This window comes from Musca autumnalis, unplaced genomic scaffold (genome assembly GCF_047663935.1).
Source record: "Musca autumnalis isolate F117 unplaced genomic scaffold, ASM4766393v1 scaffold_3, whole genome shotgun sequence".
Lineage (NCBI taxonomy): Eukaryota > Metazoa > Arthropoda > Insecta > Diptera > Muscidae > Musca > Musca autumnalis.
Genome location: NW_027411866.1, coordinates 151,037,229 through 151,055,919, shown reverse-complemented (window position 1 = coordinate 151,055,919; position 18,691 = coordinate 151,037,229). Strand labels below are relative to the sequence as shown.

At 37.1% G+C, this 18,691-nt stretch overlaps 1 protein-coding gene across 2 annotated transcripts in view; it reads right to left on the bottom strand.

Moving 5' to 3' along the window:
- The window catches only part of drd (drop dead), a 124,462-nt gene that overhangs the window by 105,395 nt on the left and 376 nt on the right, over window positions 1–18,691 (bottom strand). The window contains exons 1-2 of one of the 2 annotated variants that reach the window (XM_073974861.1): window positions 18,534–18,691; window positions 11,584–12,220 (exon numbers count right to left, since the gene is read on the bottom strand). The exon at window positions 18,534–18,691 is cut by the window's right edge and continues 126 nt beyond it. In XM_073974861.1, coding sequence (XP_073830962.1) covers window positions 11,584–11,983 — 400 coding nt within the window. In that variant the 5' untranslated portion in view covers window positions 11,984–12,220; window positions 18,534–18,691. The remainder of the gene's footprint in view (window positions 1–11,583; window positions 12,221–18,533) is intronic. The other variant, XM_073974860.1, reaches the window with a different exon arrangement.

The window sequence follows — 18,691 nt, the reverse complement described above, 5'->3', positions numbered from 1 at the left end:
ACAGGTCGCAATTTTGATCGGATCGTCACGAAAATTTGAGGGTTAATGGGGGTCTCACAGATGAAGAAGCATATTGATTTTGGTGATGGTCGGATAATATTTAGGGGTCGGAACACTTATTTGGAAAAAAGTCAACATTTTATTTCAAAGCCAATATTTCTGTTTCTTTAAGAGGTATATCAAAAGCAAAATCTGGAAAAGAAAGTAGAAAATATCACCTTTACAACAATGTAAAGTAGGTTGTCATAGGTGGTCAAATAGCAGAGATAAGGCAATAGTCGATAATGCATCCCATTTTCCGATTTTTTTGTAATCACGCCACAGGTCGCAATTTTGATCGGATCGTCACGAAATTTTAGGGGTTAATGGGGGTCCCACAGAGGAAGAAGCCTACTGATTTTAATGATGGGTGGATAGTATTCAGGGGTCGAAATGGGCAAACACTTATTTGGAGAAAAGGTCTACGTTTTATTTCAAAGCCAATATCTCTGTTTCTTTAAGAGGTATATCAAAAGCAAAACGTGGCAACGATGTAAAGGAGGTTGTCGTAGCTGCTCAAACAACAGACATATCGCAATAGTCGGTACTGCATCTCATTTCCCGATTTGTTTGTAATCACGCTACAGGTCGCAATTTTGATCGGATCGTCACGCATTTTTTGGGAGTTGATGCGAGTCCCACATAGGAAGAAGCCTATTGATTTTGGTGATAGTCGGATAATATTTAGGGGTCGGAATGGGGAAAAACTCATTGGAGACAAATTCAAAGTTTTATTTTTTGAGAATATATTGGCTTCTACTAGGGGTATTCCAACGGCAAAGCCTGTCAATGGAAGAAGAAAATATTACCTTTACATTGGTGTAAAGTAGGTTGACGAAAGTGGTCAAACAAGTGAGATAACACAATAGTAGGTAATGTATCCAATTCTTCCATTTTTTGCAATCAAGCTACAGGTCGTAATTTTGATTTGCTTATGGGGGTCCCAGAGACAAAGAGGCCTATTATTTTTGGTGGTAGTCGGTTTATATTCCCTAAAAGAAATGTTTACCAGTGAAAAGCTTATGTACAGGGGTAGTGGTGTAGGGTATCACATGGTCGGCTCCGTCCCGACTATAGCCTTTGCTCACTTGTTTAGCCTAATGAAGAACGCTATTGCTTTTGGTGAAAATCGGTTCAGATTTGGATATAGCTCCCATATAAATTTTCGGCCGATTGTTGGTGTTTGGTGCACGAAAGACGTTATATATGTCCGATCTCAATGAAATTTGGAATGTGTGACGGAATTTGGTCTAGAAATAAGTGTACCAAATTATATCAAAATCGGTTCAGATTTGGATATAGCTCCCATATATATTTTTGGCCGATTTTTGGTATTTGGTGCACGAAACACGTTATATATGTCTGATCTCAATGAATTATGGAACGTGTGACGGAATTTGGTCTAGAAATAAGAGTGCCAAATTTTATCGAAATCGGTTCAGATTTGGATATATGTAGCTCCCATATATATTTTCGTCCGATTTGAATTATTTGATGCACCAAACCCGCTGTATCTGTCCAATTTTGATGCAATTTGGAATGTGTTACGGAAGTAAGTCTATAGATAAATGTGCCAAATTATATCAAAATCGGTTCAGATTTGGATATAGCTCCCATATAAATTTTCGGCCGATTTTTGGTATTTGGTGCACGAAACACGTTATATATGTCCGATCTCAATAAAATATGGAATGTTTCACGGAATTTGGTCTAGAAATAAGAGTGCCAAATTTTATCGAAATCGGTTCGGGTTTGGATATAGCTCCCATATATATTTTCGCCCGATTTAAGGTATTTAATGCACCAAAGACGCTATGTATGTCTAATTTTGATGAAATTTGGAATGTGTGACGGTGTTTGGTATAGAAATATATGTGCCAAATTATATCGTAATCTGTTCACATTTGGATTTAGCTACCATTTATATTTTACCTATTCACAGTGGTGTAGGGTATCATATAGTGGGCCCCGCCCGACTTTGATCCTTTCCTTACTGTTTTTGTTTTTAGAATTTCCTGTTCAAGATTATTCAGAAGACACATTTTCGAATGTATCGGAATTCTACTGTAAATCTGTGTCATATAGAATATTTGCGCATTTTATTTCTTTACACATTTCATTTTCTAGCATATTGATTGCAATCTTAGAATAACCAATGTGTTAAACCAAATATAAATAGATTTAAGATACATATGTGTTAAATGTTCCAAGAAAAATCCATTAATTGATTGCGAGTTTTTTTTATTTATTCTAAATACACGTTTAATCAAATTGAACTCCTAGAATATGGGCTTTTTGGGAGTTTGTTAGTTTGTCAAAACAATGAGTATTGAAAAAAGCTCGTGGTTATGCCTGTAAGGCTTAATACAGTCAAACTTCTCTAGAACGTAGTATTTGGGAACTGACGAATTACTACGTTATAGAGAAAATGTTAAACTTTTGTGGGGAGGTACCCTAAGGAGAGGACCGATATGGGCCATTTTGGAAGTTAAACTAAATTTGGACAATATATTAAGAGATCCAAAGTTTGGACCAAATTGGTTGCCACGTTCAAGAGATATCGTGCATACCATTTTAGTGACCGGAAGTTGTCGACGGTATTGCCCGTCTTCGAACTGAAAATAAGTTCGGACAAAATATGACGAAGGCCAAATTTTGGACCAAATCGGTTGATCAGTTCGAGGGTTATCGTGCTCTGTACCTTCTACATATGGTGCCATAGGGGTTTTTACATCTTTCGGGCTGTTTTCTCATGAAGTATGGACTTGCCCTGAAAACACTTTTACCGTCGTAATTGAGTATGAACCAAATCGATCGCTCCCTTCAAGAGTATATTTTCGAACATTTTTGAACTTTTGTGGGGGAGGTACCTCAAGGAGTGGACTGATATGGTTTATCTTGAACCTAATCGGTAGATTCGTTCGAGATTTATCTTGGACTCCAACCACTACACACGTTTCATTGGGGGTTTTTTGCACATTTAAAGTTATTTTCTCAGGTAGTTTGGACTTGCCCCTGACGATACTTGTACCGTCGTATGGGGCAGGGACGTACGCAGGGGGGGGGGGCACGGGGGGCCCGGGCCCCCCCCCGAAATGGTTTGGTCGAACAAAATTTGTTAAGCTACTGTCACTAGTTATTGTATTTTTTTCGCATAAAAATGTTTGTATAGTTGAAGATTTCAAATTAAAACTTATATTTTCTTAAGTTTCTGAACAGAAAATGTACATCATTAACAAGTTTTGTAAGAAAATATTTTAAAAATTTTTGTTTGTAAGCTGTTTTTGAGAGAAACCACTATCAAAAGCTAATTCCTTAATGAATATACCCCATGTCTATTATTTATTCGAACTGTATAGAGCTCTCGAGGCTTAAAACTCATCCTGTAACAACAAAATTAACGAGTTCAGTTTCTGGGAATTCACACTGCTCTTAAGCTGCGACAAAAATCGATATCAGCAAATCTCTGAGACAATTTAGCAAGTTTTCTCTAAACATATTATATTTTAGTATTCCAGCACTGTTTTTGTAATTTATAACAGTATTTAACAAAACAATACAGAAGAAGTTGACATTTGTGTATAATCTCTTAGAAACTTTAAAGACATCAGTAAGGTTGTGACTTCTTACAAGGCAAGTAACTCAAAATTGAAAAGATAAAATTATTTTTTTCGAAATGGAAGTTTTAGTACAAGGATTTCTAATTACTTTTACATAAAAAATTGTACACATTATTCGCATAAAATGTGTTGGAAATCACATTTTTACAATACTTTCTTGTAGGTTTTTTTCCAAGTCCTAAAAAAGGTTTTTGATCATTGAGAACTCCAAATGGCAAATTACAACCAATTCGGGCCGAAAATTTTTATAATATCTTCAAGATACCTGAAAACGGGACATATCGTAATATGAGAGCTATACCGAAACCTGGACCTACGATCACAATTTTTGGCGCAGAAGGGTTTTGACCATTGGAAACCCCAAATACCAAAGTACAGCCAATTAGGGCCGAAAATGTAGATAAAAGCTTGAATACCTAAAATCGGGTGGTACCGCTACATGGGGGCTATAGGAAAAACTGGACCCATATTGATGATGTTTTGGCTAAAGTATTTGTTTACTTATTTTTTGCATATACTGAACAAATCAGATTGATCCGACGATTATAAATATTTTTGTCGCACCTTCCCATAGAAGTGGGACCACTGTGGAATGGAAGGGTCGGTCCTTCGTGTACTACATCTTGAAAGCGAAATTTGTTTTACTGCTATCGCCAAAATTTTGTTATTCTATTTTAGACAAATTTGCTGCTAAACAGTATGAGAAAATAATGATGACAAATGAATTTTTGTGCGTGACTTGTTTTTTTTCCTTATCATCACCGACGTTTATTTGTAGCCTCAGACTTTAAGGTTACGAGAATATATACACTAGAATACGATGCAAACAGGTCTCATCAAAATAATGATTTTAGACTCCACATAAATATGTTTGGAGATGATGGAAGTACTTACCACCGTCCATCCGGTTGTATCTCTGTTTGTCTGGCAGGCTGGAACTCATGATAACTGTCGAACGGATCAACAGATTTGGTCCAAGTTATGGATCTCGTAATGTTTTGTCCCAATTAAATTTAAGTCATATCGGTACCTCCGCCATAAAAGTTCAACAATTTTCAATAAAATGGTCGAAGGGACTAACCGATTCGGTCTAAATTCGAACCTAATATGGACTATTTCGGTCCACTCGCAAAATTACTTCCAAAAGTACATCAAGTTCCAAGAGAATATGTTTGGACAACATCTTCAGGTCACTCATACAAGTTTAACATAACTGCAGTTTATAGACTGTTCGAGGATCCTTTGGACATTTTGTAGTCTTGTTTACAGCGATATCCTATTTTCGTGGACAAGTTCATGCTTCCTGACAAAGCTCTCAATGCTACGGTGACCAACTAAAATAGCTTATGGGCGCGAATGTCTCTCAAAATAAGATCCATTTCTAAAATGAATTAGCTTATTATTAGCGAATAATTAAGTGGGGTTCAATAAGGATCGATTGTTATTTGTCAAAACTATATAGAACTAAGTATCAAAGTGTTTGTCATCGAGTCCAAAATCTTCTAATCGTACAATTAAGAAAAAAATATAATGCTTTTTTTAACATTATATTAAAAGTAAGAACATAATCCTGAATCATAGTACGGTTACACTATAGTTTTATGCCGGGTTAACCCACTTCGAGAGGATTTATTTGACGTTTGCGTAATGGAATTGACATTTGAAATCCAAACCCACTCAGACTCTATCTCTTCCGGTAAATAACACTATGCAAGGTTTAAGGTAATCTTGTGCAAACAATTTGAAGTGAGGATTTTTTGAAAGTACAGACCCAAAGTACAAAAGCCCTAGTTGCGTTTTTTTGAGTCAGATCTAGCTTGGATTTTATGGGCCCCTCTAAACATTGTTAATTATCGACTTTTTAAAGCAACACGGGGATATGTCCCTGAAACCAATGCAAATCTTCTTCTGACCTCTGACGCAAATTTGTAGATAAGGGTCAGAATAAAATACTTGGACAAATATTGAACTGAAAAAACTACAATTATTACCTCAAATTTTATAATATTTCTAAAAATTATATAATTTGTATATATTTCGCACCATATCTCCAAAACTGTTAAATTTTTCTTAATGTTTTCATTTGGAAACATAGCAACGACAACGGCAGCCGATATTCTTAAAAATTAGGCTAAGATCCTAAATATTATGAATTCTTTCTATTGAATTTATATACTTTGTACCAATATTTCATATAAAATTCGAAAAATCGAACATGTAGAATGGAGTAAGTGCCAAAATTTTCCTGTCCATCGGACAAAAATTTACGGAGATATTAGCTTTCGAAGGGAAAAATTTATTGTGTTCTGTATGTAGCATAGAATCTTAAAGCGTCTTTTCCTCGAAACGGATGGTCCGGTCTTTATATGTTTTTGGGACTATTATACACATAAACCATGTGCTTAACCGAGAGAGTCTTTAAAAACTGCTGACGGAGTCCGTTTTTTTAAACCGAGATTTTGATTTTAACTGTTCAAAATTTTCAAAAATTGATTTTTTTAATTCCGTTTCGATAATGGACACGATTATTAGGTTCGTAATGATCCCACAAAAATATATGCTGATCGGTTTATTCTTTTTCGAACTACAGTGGGTACAACAAACTGCTTTAGTAAAAACAGTGCTTTATAGGCGGGCATTTGTCAGATAGATTATACAAAAAAAGTTGGAAGGTAACTCAAGGTTTAATAGATTTCTTATAAAAAATGCATGAAAATGGTTTTTCTGATACTTATAAGTGGCCATAACCCCTTAAAATAGCTTAACGTAACGCTACACAACATTTGAATTTTTCAAGATTTTTGGCCAAGTTGGGCCCCCCCCGAAATGAAATCCTGCGTACGTCCCTGGTATGGGGAGCAGTGAATGCAAGTTGTTACAATAAAAATCTATGCGATCTAGGCGATCGAATGCCGGTTACGCAACCAAAATCCGTTTCCACAAAAAATAAGTTTCAAGGAAGTTTTCAGACTTTTGTGTCCTTTTTCTGGACATACCTGAAATATTGGACCGATATAGTCTATTTGAGAACTGGATATCAGTTTTAGAGTCATTCCTTTCAATAGTTATCGTGCTTACAAGCCATTTTACGCACCGTAGAGTAAAGGGTTTTCGATCGTTACGGTTCTTATGGCAATAAGTATGGACTTGCGCACGAAAACGTTATATGGCTATATCAGGAGCACAAGCCGTACCTTTGGTAAACAATTTACAACCATATCATCGAACAGCCCTTTAACTGCTCATTAGCGAACATTTTTGAACTTTTGTTAGGGTGGTACAAGAAGTTGTTGGTCGATATTGACCTTCTTGGAACTTAATGTACGATTAAGAGAAATATTACGCTGAGCAAATGTTGGACCAATGTTGGCACTGCTTTCGATTATCGTGGAAATCAGTCATTTAAGATGGCTATCGTACAGTTATTTTAGAGATTTTGGCTTATTATGTCAGTAAGAACGAATTTTGCCATGCCATGCCAAATATCAGGGTCACAAGGACTACCTTTAAATGATTGATGATTATTTCGGAAAACATGGACTTGCCCACGAAAAAACATATCATTGTAATGATAATAATACGGAATTCCATCGGTACATCGGTGTAATTATGTAAACAAAAAAATGTTTGAGAGGTGTAAACTTTATTTTGACGCTCAGTATTTCTACTATCAAACAAAGTGTATTGGTCAATCATGAAAAAGTAAATTTGCAATAGTTACTGTAACTGTCAAAGATTGTTGCGAAAATGTATGACATAAACTTAAAACTCGTGCAAAGAAAATAACTTGTCCATTTTTCATAATATTCAAGTAGAACCTGAAATGATTTATTTACTATTGTTTTTAGCAGAAAACAAAATTTTGATCGAAATAGATTGTAGCCACATTAATTTGCTAGGTAAATAAATGTGCAAATTCAATTTGCACATTATGATCAAATCCGATGGAAATGTAAAAGTATTAAATCGTTGAAATCACAGATTTCAGTTCACCAGGGAACTAGTTCAACTATACGATTCTTTGAAATGGGCAAGTGAACCAATTCAGTCTACATAGGTCATATGATTCGAATGAATTGTAGGGACAAATGTGGAAAATGTTAATAAATAGCTGTACTCCTGGTAATAACAGACTTGCATATTCAATGATGACAGAATTAGGAGAAAGCGTCACAATTCGCCAGATATAACAATCGTGTCACCTTTTCTGACAAATGACATCACCTCACAATCCGTCGTTCCTCTTGGGTCAGACCATCTCCGCATAATTATCTCCATTAGGAGACCTGCCGATTTCATTACCTCGGAACACTGCACTTCCATCAACCAGGGAATGCTAATTGGCCTAGTTTTAGAGAGTTCGCTAATCACCGATTCGGAGATCTGCCCAACCTTTCTAATGTTTCGGTAGCAGAAAGGACATCATCACTGCTGCAGCCGTTCACTGTATACCTGCAGGTCGAATGCTCGAATTAGTACCAATTTTCCAGGCATACGAGACGGGATGAGCAAGGAGCGTTAGCCAACCCCAGTGACTCCTGACTCAGGGAGTTGACGCTGGAAGCTAACAGGTTGATCGGCGAGCGCAGGCGGTACAAGTGGTTAAATAATTTGAAGAGTTGCATTATTGGAGCCGGAATAAGTGAATATTGGGCATCGGGACTGATGCGAAGAGGTGAGTAAGTTATTTTAATCGGCAGTTTGTAGAGCACATCGGGAGTTATAGGGCGAAGAGAAGATTATTACGTAGCATTAGATCACTTACTACCGAGAAGTATCTCCATGGTAATGCTGAAACAGCTGGATGAGCTGGGAGTCGAGTATCTCTCCAAAGCACTGAACTACCCACACTGTTCCCGAAGTCTGACAAATGGGCAGAGTGGTCCCGCTACTGAAGCCGGGTAAGCATGCCAGCAAGGTCGCCCCGTAGCAAAGACTCTTTAGGCTTTACTCCTCCCCAGCGTTACACAGAGCTATGCAGTTGCCGATCATCAGTATGGGTTCCGTAAGTACACATATTAGCCGAGAACTTAACCAGAGCCAGCCGTGTGATAGGACAGTGTTGATGGCACTCGACTTATCAAAAGTCCCGCTACTGAAGCCAGTTAAGCATGCCAGCAAAGTTCGCCTCGTAGCAAAGACTCCTTAGGCTTTACTCCTCCCCAGCGTTACAAATAGCTATTCAGTTGCCGATCATCAGTATGGGTTCCGTAAGTACACATATTAGCCGAAAATTTAACCAGAGCCAGCCTTGTGATAGGGTAATGTTAATGGCACTCGACTTATCAGCCTTTGATGCTGTCAACCACTCCGCGGTGCTTGAGAATACTGAGCGGACTACCCTCCGGCCAAATTTGAAACATTGTATAATCAAGAACATGTGTGCATGCCTGTCATACGTGTAAACAGTGAGTTCCCCAGGGTGGGGTGATGTCTCCACATACATATGTTCTCACAACATTCCCGGAGGGAATGAGAGAAGTCTTTGTTTCTCTCATATCAAAGAGTGCACGCCGAGTCCGAACGGCGTGTGTCTTACGACACCACTTGTAGATACGTTTTTATACCCTCAGCATTTATGCTAATGAGGGTATACACACTTTCATACGGGCAAAATGTGCCTCATCGAAATAATGGTTTTAGACCCTAAGTATGTTTTGGACGAAATCCGTTTCAGACAATTTGGAGTTGATTTAGCAATGTCCGTCCGTCTGTCTGTCTGGCTGGAGCGCACTATAACTCTCGAATGGATCAACCGATTCGGTCCAAAATTTGGCTTTCGTAATATTTTGCCCAAAACTTAGTTTAAGTTTGAAGATGGGCTATATCGGTCTACTCCTTCTGGTACCTCCCCCACAAAATTTCGAAAATGTTCGGAAAATTTGCGCGCCATAACTCTTGAAACAAGTAACCGATTTGATCCATACTTTGTAGATCGTCAAATTTCTACCAGACTTAGATGAGCTTCCAATATGGACTCAATCAGTCCACTCCTTCGGGTACCTCCCACACAAAATTTGGGAAAAGTTCAGTTTAGGGTCATCTCTCGAATCGCTTTGATTTTTGTTTTAGCAACTCGTATTCACTGTCCTCCATACGATGGTACAACTTTCATCAAGGGCAAGTCCATACTTCCTGAGAAAATAGCCTGAATGGTGCAAAAATTCCCCATGACACCATGTGCAGTGGTTGGAGCGCAAGATAACTCTCGAACGGATCTGCCGATTAGGTCCATAATTTGGCCTTCGCAATACATATTTTGTCCAAACATAGTTTAAATTCGAAGATAAACCATATTGGTCCACTGCTTCAGATACCTCCCCCACAAGAGTTCAAAAATCTTCGGAAAACATGTGCGCACGTTAACTCTTGAAGGTAGTGACCGATGTTATCCATACTTTGCACATCCTAATATATCTACCAGACATAGATCAGGTTCGTATATGGACTATATTTGTCTACTTCTTCTGGTACCTCTCACACCAAATTTCGGATAAGTTCACTTTAAGACCTGCTCTCGAATCACTTTGATTTTTGTTGAAGCGATTTGCATTCGCTACATCCATTAGGATGGTAAAAGTATTTTCAGGGGCAAGTACATATTTCCCGAAAGATGTAAAAAACCCTTATGTCACCATATGTGGCGGTGGGAGAGCACGATAACTCTGGAACTGTTCAACCGATTTGGTCCAACAGTTGGTCTTCGTCATATTATATCCAATCTTAGTTTCATGGGACAATACCGGTCCACAACTTTCGGTACTTCTCCCAATATTTAAAAAATTTCACTAAAATGCTAGGACGATATCACTTGAATGGGGCAACCAATTTGGTCCAAACTTTGGATCTCCTAATATTTTGTCAAAATTTAGTTTATCTTTTAAAATGGCTCATATCGGTCCTCCCTAAGGTACCTCCCCCACAAAAGTTCAACATTTGTGTCTTAGTGCAGTTAATTTCTAATCCATATTTTTGTCGTCAAGTTCAAATGTCCAAAAAGGGCCACAAAATTCTGAAGAGACCTTAAATACATTCGATCTTGCCGTAGGTTAAAGTTTCACTTCACATTGGCTGAGGGTATATATCTGTCGGCAAAACCGACTGACACTTTTTTACTTGTTCATGGTTAAAATAGTAAGGAAATGTAAGCTATCATTACGCTGAGGGCATTTGCCACCGCCGAAAATTTTGACATTCTGTTGAGGGATTGAACCGCAGACCTTCTAAGTGCGCAGTCGGCGCGCTTAACACTGTACCATGGTGATTCCCTGATACGGAACTGTTTAACGTATATCTCTCCTGTATTACACCCGGCACCGAGATCGACTGATTGTACAATCATGGCGTCAGGTGCCTGATCTTAACCGATTTGTTCACGCGAGTAATAAGCAAATATTCGCCACTTAATCTACGGCCACTCTGTACACTACATTGACTGCAGAGGTAATCACTGAGTTGAATGTCATGGTCGATGATAACAGAATTCCGACCATTAACTACCCCTAGATTCTAGGGGTCACATGTGACGTCGACCCCTACAGCTATTTGCGACAAGCTGCCCTTAAACTCTTGATTAATTCTTTACTTCATAATATTTTATATGCTGTGGCGTATATGCTATGACTAGGTATTTTATGTACATTTTTATATAATCAAAGATTATATCACACTGCAAATTCACATTAAACCCCAAAAAAATCCAGCCTATCACATCTGTATACCACATAATAATCGTATGTTTTGTGGTAAGCTCAATTTGATGTGGTTAAGTGGCATTTATGTGTGATTTCTTGCGTGTCAGACATCTAAGACAATAACTCGACATTTGTAATTGATATTTAATGTTTAGAGACCATGAATAACAGTAAAAACAAAAAAAAAAAAAAACAAGCCATACATAACTGAATAACACATGGCTACTTACCCCTTTCACTTTCGATAACGTCATCATCATCCTCCTCCTTCAATTTAATTTGTTGTTCAAGTTGTTTTAATGTGAAATTGGTCAAAGCTGCTGTTGCCGCACTAATGTTGGCACCCTCAAGGGCATCGTATTCCACAACGGTTTCCTCAGCAAATATTTGCATACTATAGTTGACTTTATCTTCAAAGACTGAAGCAATTTTACCCTCCAAATGTTTGGCAGCATCACCCACCTTTTTCTCACCACCCACCGACAAGAGTTGATCATCAAGATCACAATTATCGTTGAGACTACATGTGGCTGCAGCATGATTTGTGGCATCCAAGGAATGACACACGTGGCGATGGCAACTAAACACTGCCAGCAGCAGGAATAGTAGGGATATACCCTTGTTACGCATTTTTGGTAGTTGTCGTTGTTGTTTTATTATTATATTTCTGTGAATTTTTGTGTGAATTATTTGTGTTTTTGTTTTTGTTTTTGCTTTTTCACTTTATACTGTTATTTTTAGCACTGTTTACATTCGTTTAATTTAATTAGCATAGCAGAGGTGTTTGTTTTATACTTTGTTAATTGTTCGTTATGCCGTTATATATCCGGTTATTGTCGTTATTATTTTTTGTTTTGTTTTTTTTTGCTGTAAAGAGAGGAAGAAATTATTATGTAATTAAAATGTGGGTCATTTTTTGTACGCTTTTGCTGTAAAGTGGGCGTTTTGAATTGAGATTTCAGGTTGTAGTTGTTGTTGCATTTCAAGTAATAATTTGTGTGGGAAAAATATTTAAAATATTTTTATTGATTTTTTTATAAACCAACATGGGATTGCTCATTGCTCATACCGACACTCCGTACTTTTAACTAATATAATCTAATTATTATTATTGTTATTATTTGTTTTTTTTTTGTTCAAATAATTAAAAAGAGGTTCTCGTAATGAAATCACATAATTGATATGTGTTCCAGATTAAAATATATTATTTTAATGATCCTTTTAATCTTAATTTCTGGGTGTAAACGTTTGGACCAATGGTAGAAAGCTTAGTAAATATCGTGGGTTTCTTATTCAAAAAAGTTTTTTTTTGTAATTGATATACGTTTGTAAACAGAATTAAAAAAAATCTTAGAACAGACAATATTTTAGATCTGATCCAAACATTGGTTATAGTAATACCCAGCAAAAACTCCTTACTAAATAATGGGGTTTTATAGTACTTTTTAGTAGTCGCAACTACTTACAAAACCCCCTACTAACCCATTATTTTAACAAGGGCAGGTCGCACTGAATAACTAATTATTCTATAACCACTATAATAATTAGTTATTCTATAGCCACTATAAGTTGAACAAGTAAGAAAATCGTTAAGTTTGGCCGGGCCGAAATTTGTATACTCTCCACCACGAACTGTATTGAAGTGAATAGGAACCATTAGTTTTATTTCGTTTATGAAAGTACTAAACTCTTCTGATAATACTCCCTTTAAAACAGTTATTATGGGGCGACATTTTGTTTCTTTCCAAAACATGGACCAATATTTACAATTTTCCGACTTGAGCGAAATACATAAAATTGGGCAAAACTGACTAGACCTAAACCTGGATATTCTGGATTTGGATAGTTAACAACATCGGGAGCGCCGTTCTATGGAGGCTGTATAAATCGTTAACCTGTACCGATAAATTTCTGGAGGAAAGTTTCGCAACTCCAGCGAAGACTAAATACCAAATTTCAGTTATTCCCTTTGAATATTGTGGCTAAAACTTTCAAAATACCGAAAATTGGGAGGGATCTTTCTATGGGTGGGTATATAAAAACATGGAACAATACCGGAAATTTTCAGGTGGAAAGTTTTATACCACCAACGGAGATTAAATATTAAATTTCATCCGTTTCGATGGGATATTGATGACACAACCTTAAAATACTGGAAATTGGGAAGTACGCTTCTATGGGGTTATTTGATAATAATGATAATTCTCTTCTTCAATATATTATACACCCATGGCAATTTAAATGCTAAATTTCAGTCATATCAGTCATAGCCACAACTTTCAAAATACCGTAAATCGGAAGATACGGTCCTATGGGGGTATTTGAGGACGTCGACCTATACCGGCACATTTCGGCTTGAATGTTTCATACCTCTATCAAAAACTTAATACCAAATATCTGCTATTTTGGTGGAGTACGAGCTATATGTAGAAAATCGGGATGTTCTGTTCTCTGGGGGCTATATGAAGACATGGACCTGTACCGACAAATTTCAGGTGGAAAGTTTTATACCCTCAACGAAGACTAAATACCATCTTGCAGTCACTTCCGTGTCATAAAGAGGCTAAAACCTTCAATATACCGAAAATTGGGATATACCGTTCTATGGGGGTACCCCCTAAACATGCACTTATACTGAGAGATATTTTTGTAACCCGGAAAAAGACTAAATACCAAGTTTCAGCCACTTCGGTCGAATAATGAGACTAAAATCTTCAAAATACCGAAAATCGGGCGGTGCCGTTCTATGGAAGCTATATGAAGGTGGAAAGTTTTATACCCACAACGAAGACTATGTATCAAATTTTAGACATTTCGGTGTTATAATGAGGCTAAACCCTTCAGAACACCGAAAATTGGGATGTACCGTTCCATGGGGTGTACATTAAAGCGTGGCCCGATACAGATACATTTCTGGGAGAAAGTTTTGCATCCCAACAGAGGACGAAATATCAAATTTCAGGCATTTTGGTAGTATAGTATAGCTAACAACTTCAAAAATACCGAAAATTGGTAGATATCGCCTATGGGGACTATATGAGGGCGTGTGACCTATACCGACAATTTTCATATGAAATGTTTAATACCCCAAATGGAGACTAACCACCAAATTTCAGACTTTTCGGTGGAAAATTAAGGCCACAAGCTTCAAAATACCGAAAATCGGAAGGTACCGTTCTATGGGGTCTATATGAAGGCGTAGACCTATACCGACAAATTTCATATGGAATGTTTTATACCCCAAACGAAGTCTAACCACCAAATTTCAGCATTTTCGGTGGAATATTGAGGCCACAACCTTCAAAATGCCGAAAATCGGGAGGCACCGTCCTATGGGGGCTCTATGAATGCGTGGACCTATACCTACAAATTTCCTTGGAAAAGTTTTATACCCCCAACGAGTAACGACGGGAGTCATTACTGGACACTGCTATATCAGGGCCCATATCATCAAATGGGATGAGGATGTTACTGACTACTGCAGACTCTGTGAGGATGAGGAGGAGTTAGAGACGATCGAGCACATCCTGTGTCGTTGTCCAGCCCTGGCTCGTAGACGGCATAGGTTAGTAGGTGTTCACTTTCCACCGTGTCTAACTTTCTACTCAACTGTGGAACCTGCTGTGATCTACAACATCATCAAAAATCTGATGTGGCTGGGACAGCGCAACCTGAACGCGTAAACTAATTCAACTATTCTGCCTACCATTAAAAAAAAAAAATAAACTATTCCTCCCCTCTTAAACTTTCTTGTAATTTATTCGTTCTTTATTTTTCTAACAACTTCCTCTTTTTATTTCTACCCCCTATCCTCTCCCTTTCCATCTCCTCTTTTCTTGCTGTTCTTTTTTCTACTGGATGATCACAATGGACCGGAAGGTCTCCGAGTTACGCAGTCATAAGTTAGTGGCTGCACATCCCCCAACCTAACCTAACCTACCCGCAACGAAGACAAAATACCAAATTTCAGCCATTTCGCTGCGATAATGAGGCTAAAACCTTCAAAATACCAAAAAACCAGGAGATATCGTTCTATGGGGTCCATATCAAAACCTGGACCTGGAAAACATTCAAAATATCTTAAAGTGACGCGTACTATATATGGGGACTCTACCAAAACGTGGACCTATATAAACAAAATTTGGTAGAAATATTTGTTAGCCTCTGGAGCATGGCAGAAGTACCAGGTAGTGGTATCACACCAGCTGATCGATTATAAAAAAATTATTTTTGTTGTAATTTCTCCAACAACATAAAGGAAGTTTTGACATAACATATTCAAAATTTTACGATGCCACTACCTGGGTAATTGTGCCATGCTCTGGAGACACAAATACCAAATTACGACCAATTCGGTGGGCAAATGGACAAATTTTATAAAATTTCCTTAAAACGACGACGCGTCACGCGTCGCTTTGTATTGGGGGCTATACGAAAACGTGGACCTACATAGCCCGCTTTCAATACCAAAAGTCCTACATACATTTAATAGATTTCACCCAAAATTTCATCCACCTACTTCAATCCGTTCGGACGCTAGAGTGATTTTCACAGAGGGACAGACGGACGGACAGGGCTATGTCGATGGAGAATTGCACGCTGATCAAGAATATATATACTTTGTGGGGTCTACAATGATTATTTCGAGTAGTTACAAACGGAATGGCAAACTTAATATACCCCTATCCTATGGTGGAGAGTATAAAAATAAGCTAAAAAACATATGTTCTATTTTAAAGCACTTGAGGTGGAATTTGTTTATATTATTATTTTGTTTTGCTCTCTGCTGAATTTGATCCCACGAACTTCTGAACACTGTGCTAAACGCACGAAGATTAAGTGTTGCAAAATGTATAAATTTTGCATATGCAAAAAATTATATGTTCAAATGCAAAATTTATGCAACAAATATTTCAATGATAGGTACAAAAATAAATGTTTGTGTGTACAATTTTTATGTTTAAAATTCTTTTCAGACAAGTCAAAGAAATAGAGAAATGTATAACCTCATCCAAATCCTTCAAAATACCGAAAATCCGGAGGTATCGCTCTATGGGGGCTATATGAAGGCCTGAACCTAAGCCGAAAATTTTTTGGTGGAAAGTTGTTTACCCCCAAGGAAGACTTAATACAAATTTCAGCCATTTCGGAGGGATATTGAGGTCGCAACCTTCAAAATGCCAGAAATCAGTGTGTACCGTTCTATGGGGGCTATATGAAGACGTGGACCTATACCGACAAATTTCAGGAGGAAAGTTTTATACCCCCCAAGGAAGACTTAATACCAAATATTGAGGCCACAACCTTCAAAATACCAGAAATCCGGAGGTTCCGTTCAATGAGGGCTATATGAAGACGTGGATCTATACCGAGAAATTTCAGGTGGAACGTTTTACACCCCCAACGAAGACTTAGTACCCAGTTTCAGCCATTTCGAAGGGATATTGAGGCCACAACCTTCAAATTACCGGAAATCGGGAGGTGCCGCTCTATGGGGGAAATATAAAGGCGTGGACCTATATCGACAAATTTCTGGGGGAAAGTTTTATACCCCCAAGGAAGACAAAGTAACAAATTTCAGCCATTTTGGTGAATTATTGTGGCCACAACCTTCAAATTACCGAAAATCGGAGGTGCCGTTCTAGGAGGGAAATATGAAGGCGTGGACCTATACCGACAAATTTCTAGGGGAAAGTTTTATACCCCCAACGAAGACTTAGTACCAAATTTCAGCCTTTTCGATGTGATCATGAGGCTAAAACCTTCAAATTACCGAAAATCGGGAAGTGCCGTTCTATGGGGGCTACATCAAAACGTGGACCGATATAACCCATTTGCAATACCAAACATCCTAGGAGTAATGGCAATTTCTATACCAAATTACAAAGCTCTATCTTAAAAATTGCGAGCTGTATATTGATTTCAACAGACGGACGGACAGGCGGACATGATTATAGGGTCTCCGATGAATATTTCGATGTGTTACAAACGGAATGACAAATTTAACAAATCCATATTAAAGTGGAGGGTAAAAAAAGAAAATGCATTTATGTTGTCTATTGAATTTTGACACCATAACTTTGAATAATTATCACACCAAAAATAAAATAATGGCATAGAATTAAACAATATGTTTTGCTAAATTCTAATGCAAGATCCCGCAAGAAAGGTCTGAAGCACTAGTTTGTCACAAATTCCAATTAAATGAGCTCTAACTAATTACGTTTTCATAATAAACTAAGTTCAAGAATTCACTTTTGGAGTTTGAGCAAATAAATCCTCACATAGCGTCGCTTTTGTATAAGAAACGCGTGACACGGCATGCGGCACGACAAGGATGTTTCAACAATTGTAGTATTTGATGAAAAACAACTTTCGATTTGACTTCAATATTTTTGTATTTATAATCCCCAAGGAGGAAATGTATTCTACCATGTCCGAACTATCCATACTAAGCCGGGGCGATTTGAAAACCTCAATGGACCCTTCGCGTTTCTTACTCCTGGGATTGAACTGAACAAAAAAGTCCATTAGACCATAGGTCTACAGTTAGAATCCGATTTTGCCTTCCGATTTTGACTTTAAGTTTTTATCCACGTTTTTTTTTTGGATATTTTGGCGATCGAACACAAGGACAAAAATTGTAGCCAAGACAGTAATTAAGAACTCTCTAATACATCGCAAAAACCTTGGAACGCTACTTCAGGAAGTTTTGGCCTTGAGAAAGTGCAAACTTTTAGAAAAATGACGATAAATGTCACTGTGCTACAAAAGTTGACCAGAAAAATATTCAAGCGATTGCATTTTTGAAATGATCCTGTCTCCATGTGAAAAACTATTCCGTTTATACTTGATATTTTTGACGTAATCCATTTGATCTGTGGGATTCAATCTATCTATTTTATGCCGAGAAGTAAGTGAAGTAAGTGTATCTCATCAAGCTGGCTAAAGTTTTTATGCCTTTCGGTACAAGGGTAAAGGATCTTAATATATTGTTCTCATAATATTATTTTATAATTTGTTAATTTTTTTATATTTTTAATTTTTTTTTCACTTTTATATGATTTAATATATTCTCTTTTTTTAATTTTAAGCAAATTTTGTTCAATTTTTTTCTGTCGGTATAAGCAATGGCTGCAGATTCTGCCTTTCATTTCAAGAATTTAAAATTTGTATTCACTGTGTTAATATTCTCATTATCAGTATTTTGTTTAATTTTTTCAGTAATTATTTTTTATTTTTTCGTTTCTATATAAAAACAAATATATTTTTATTTTTTGCCATTTATTTTTCTATTATCTTTTTAATATTTCACAATATAAATTCTATTTCTTAAAC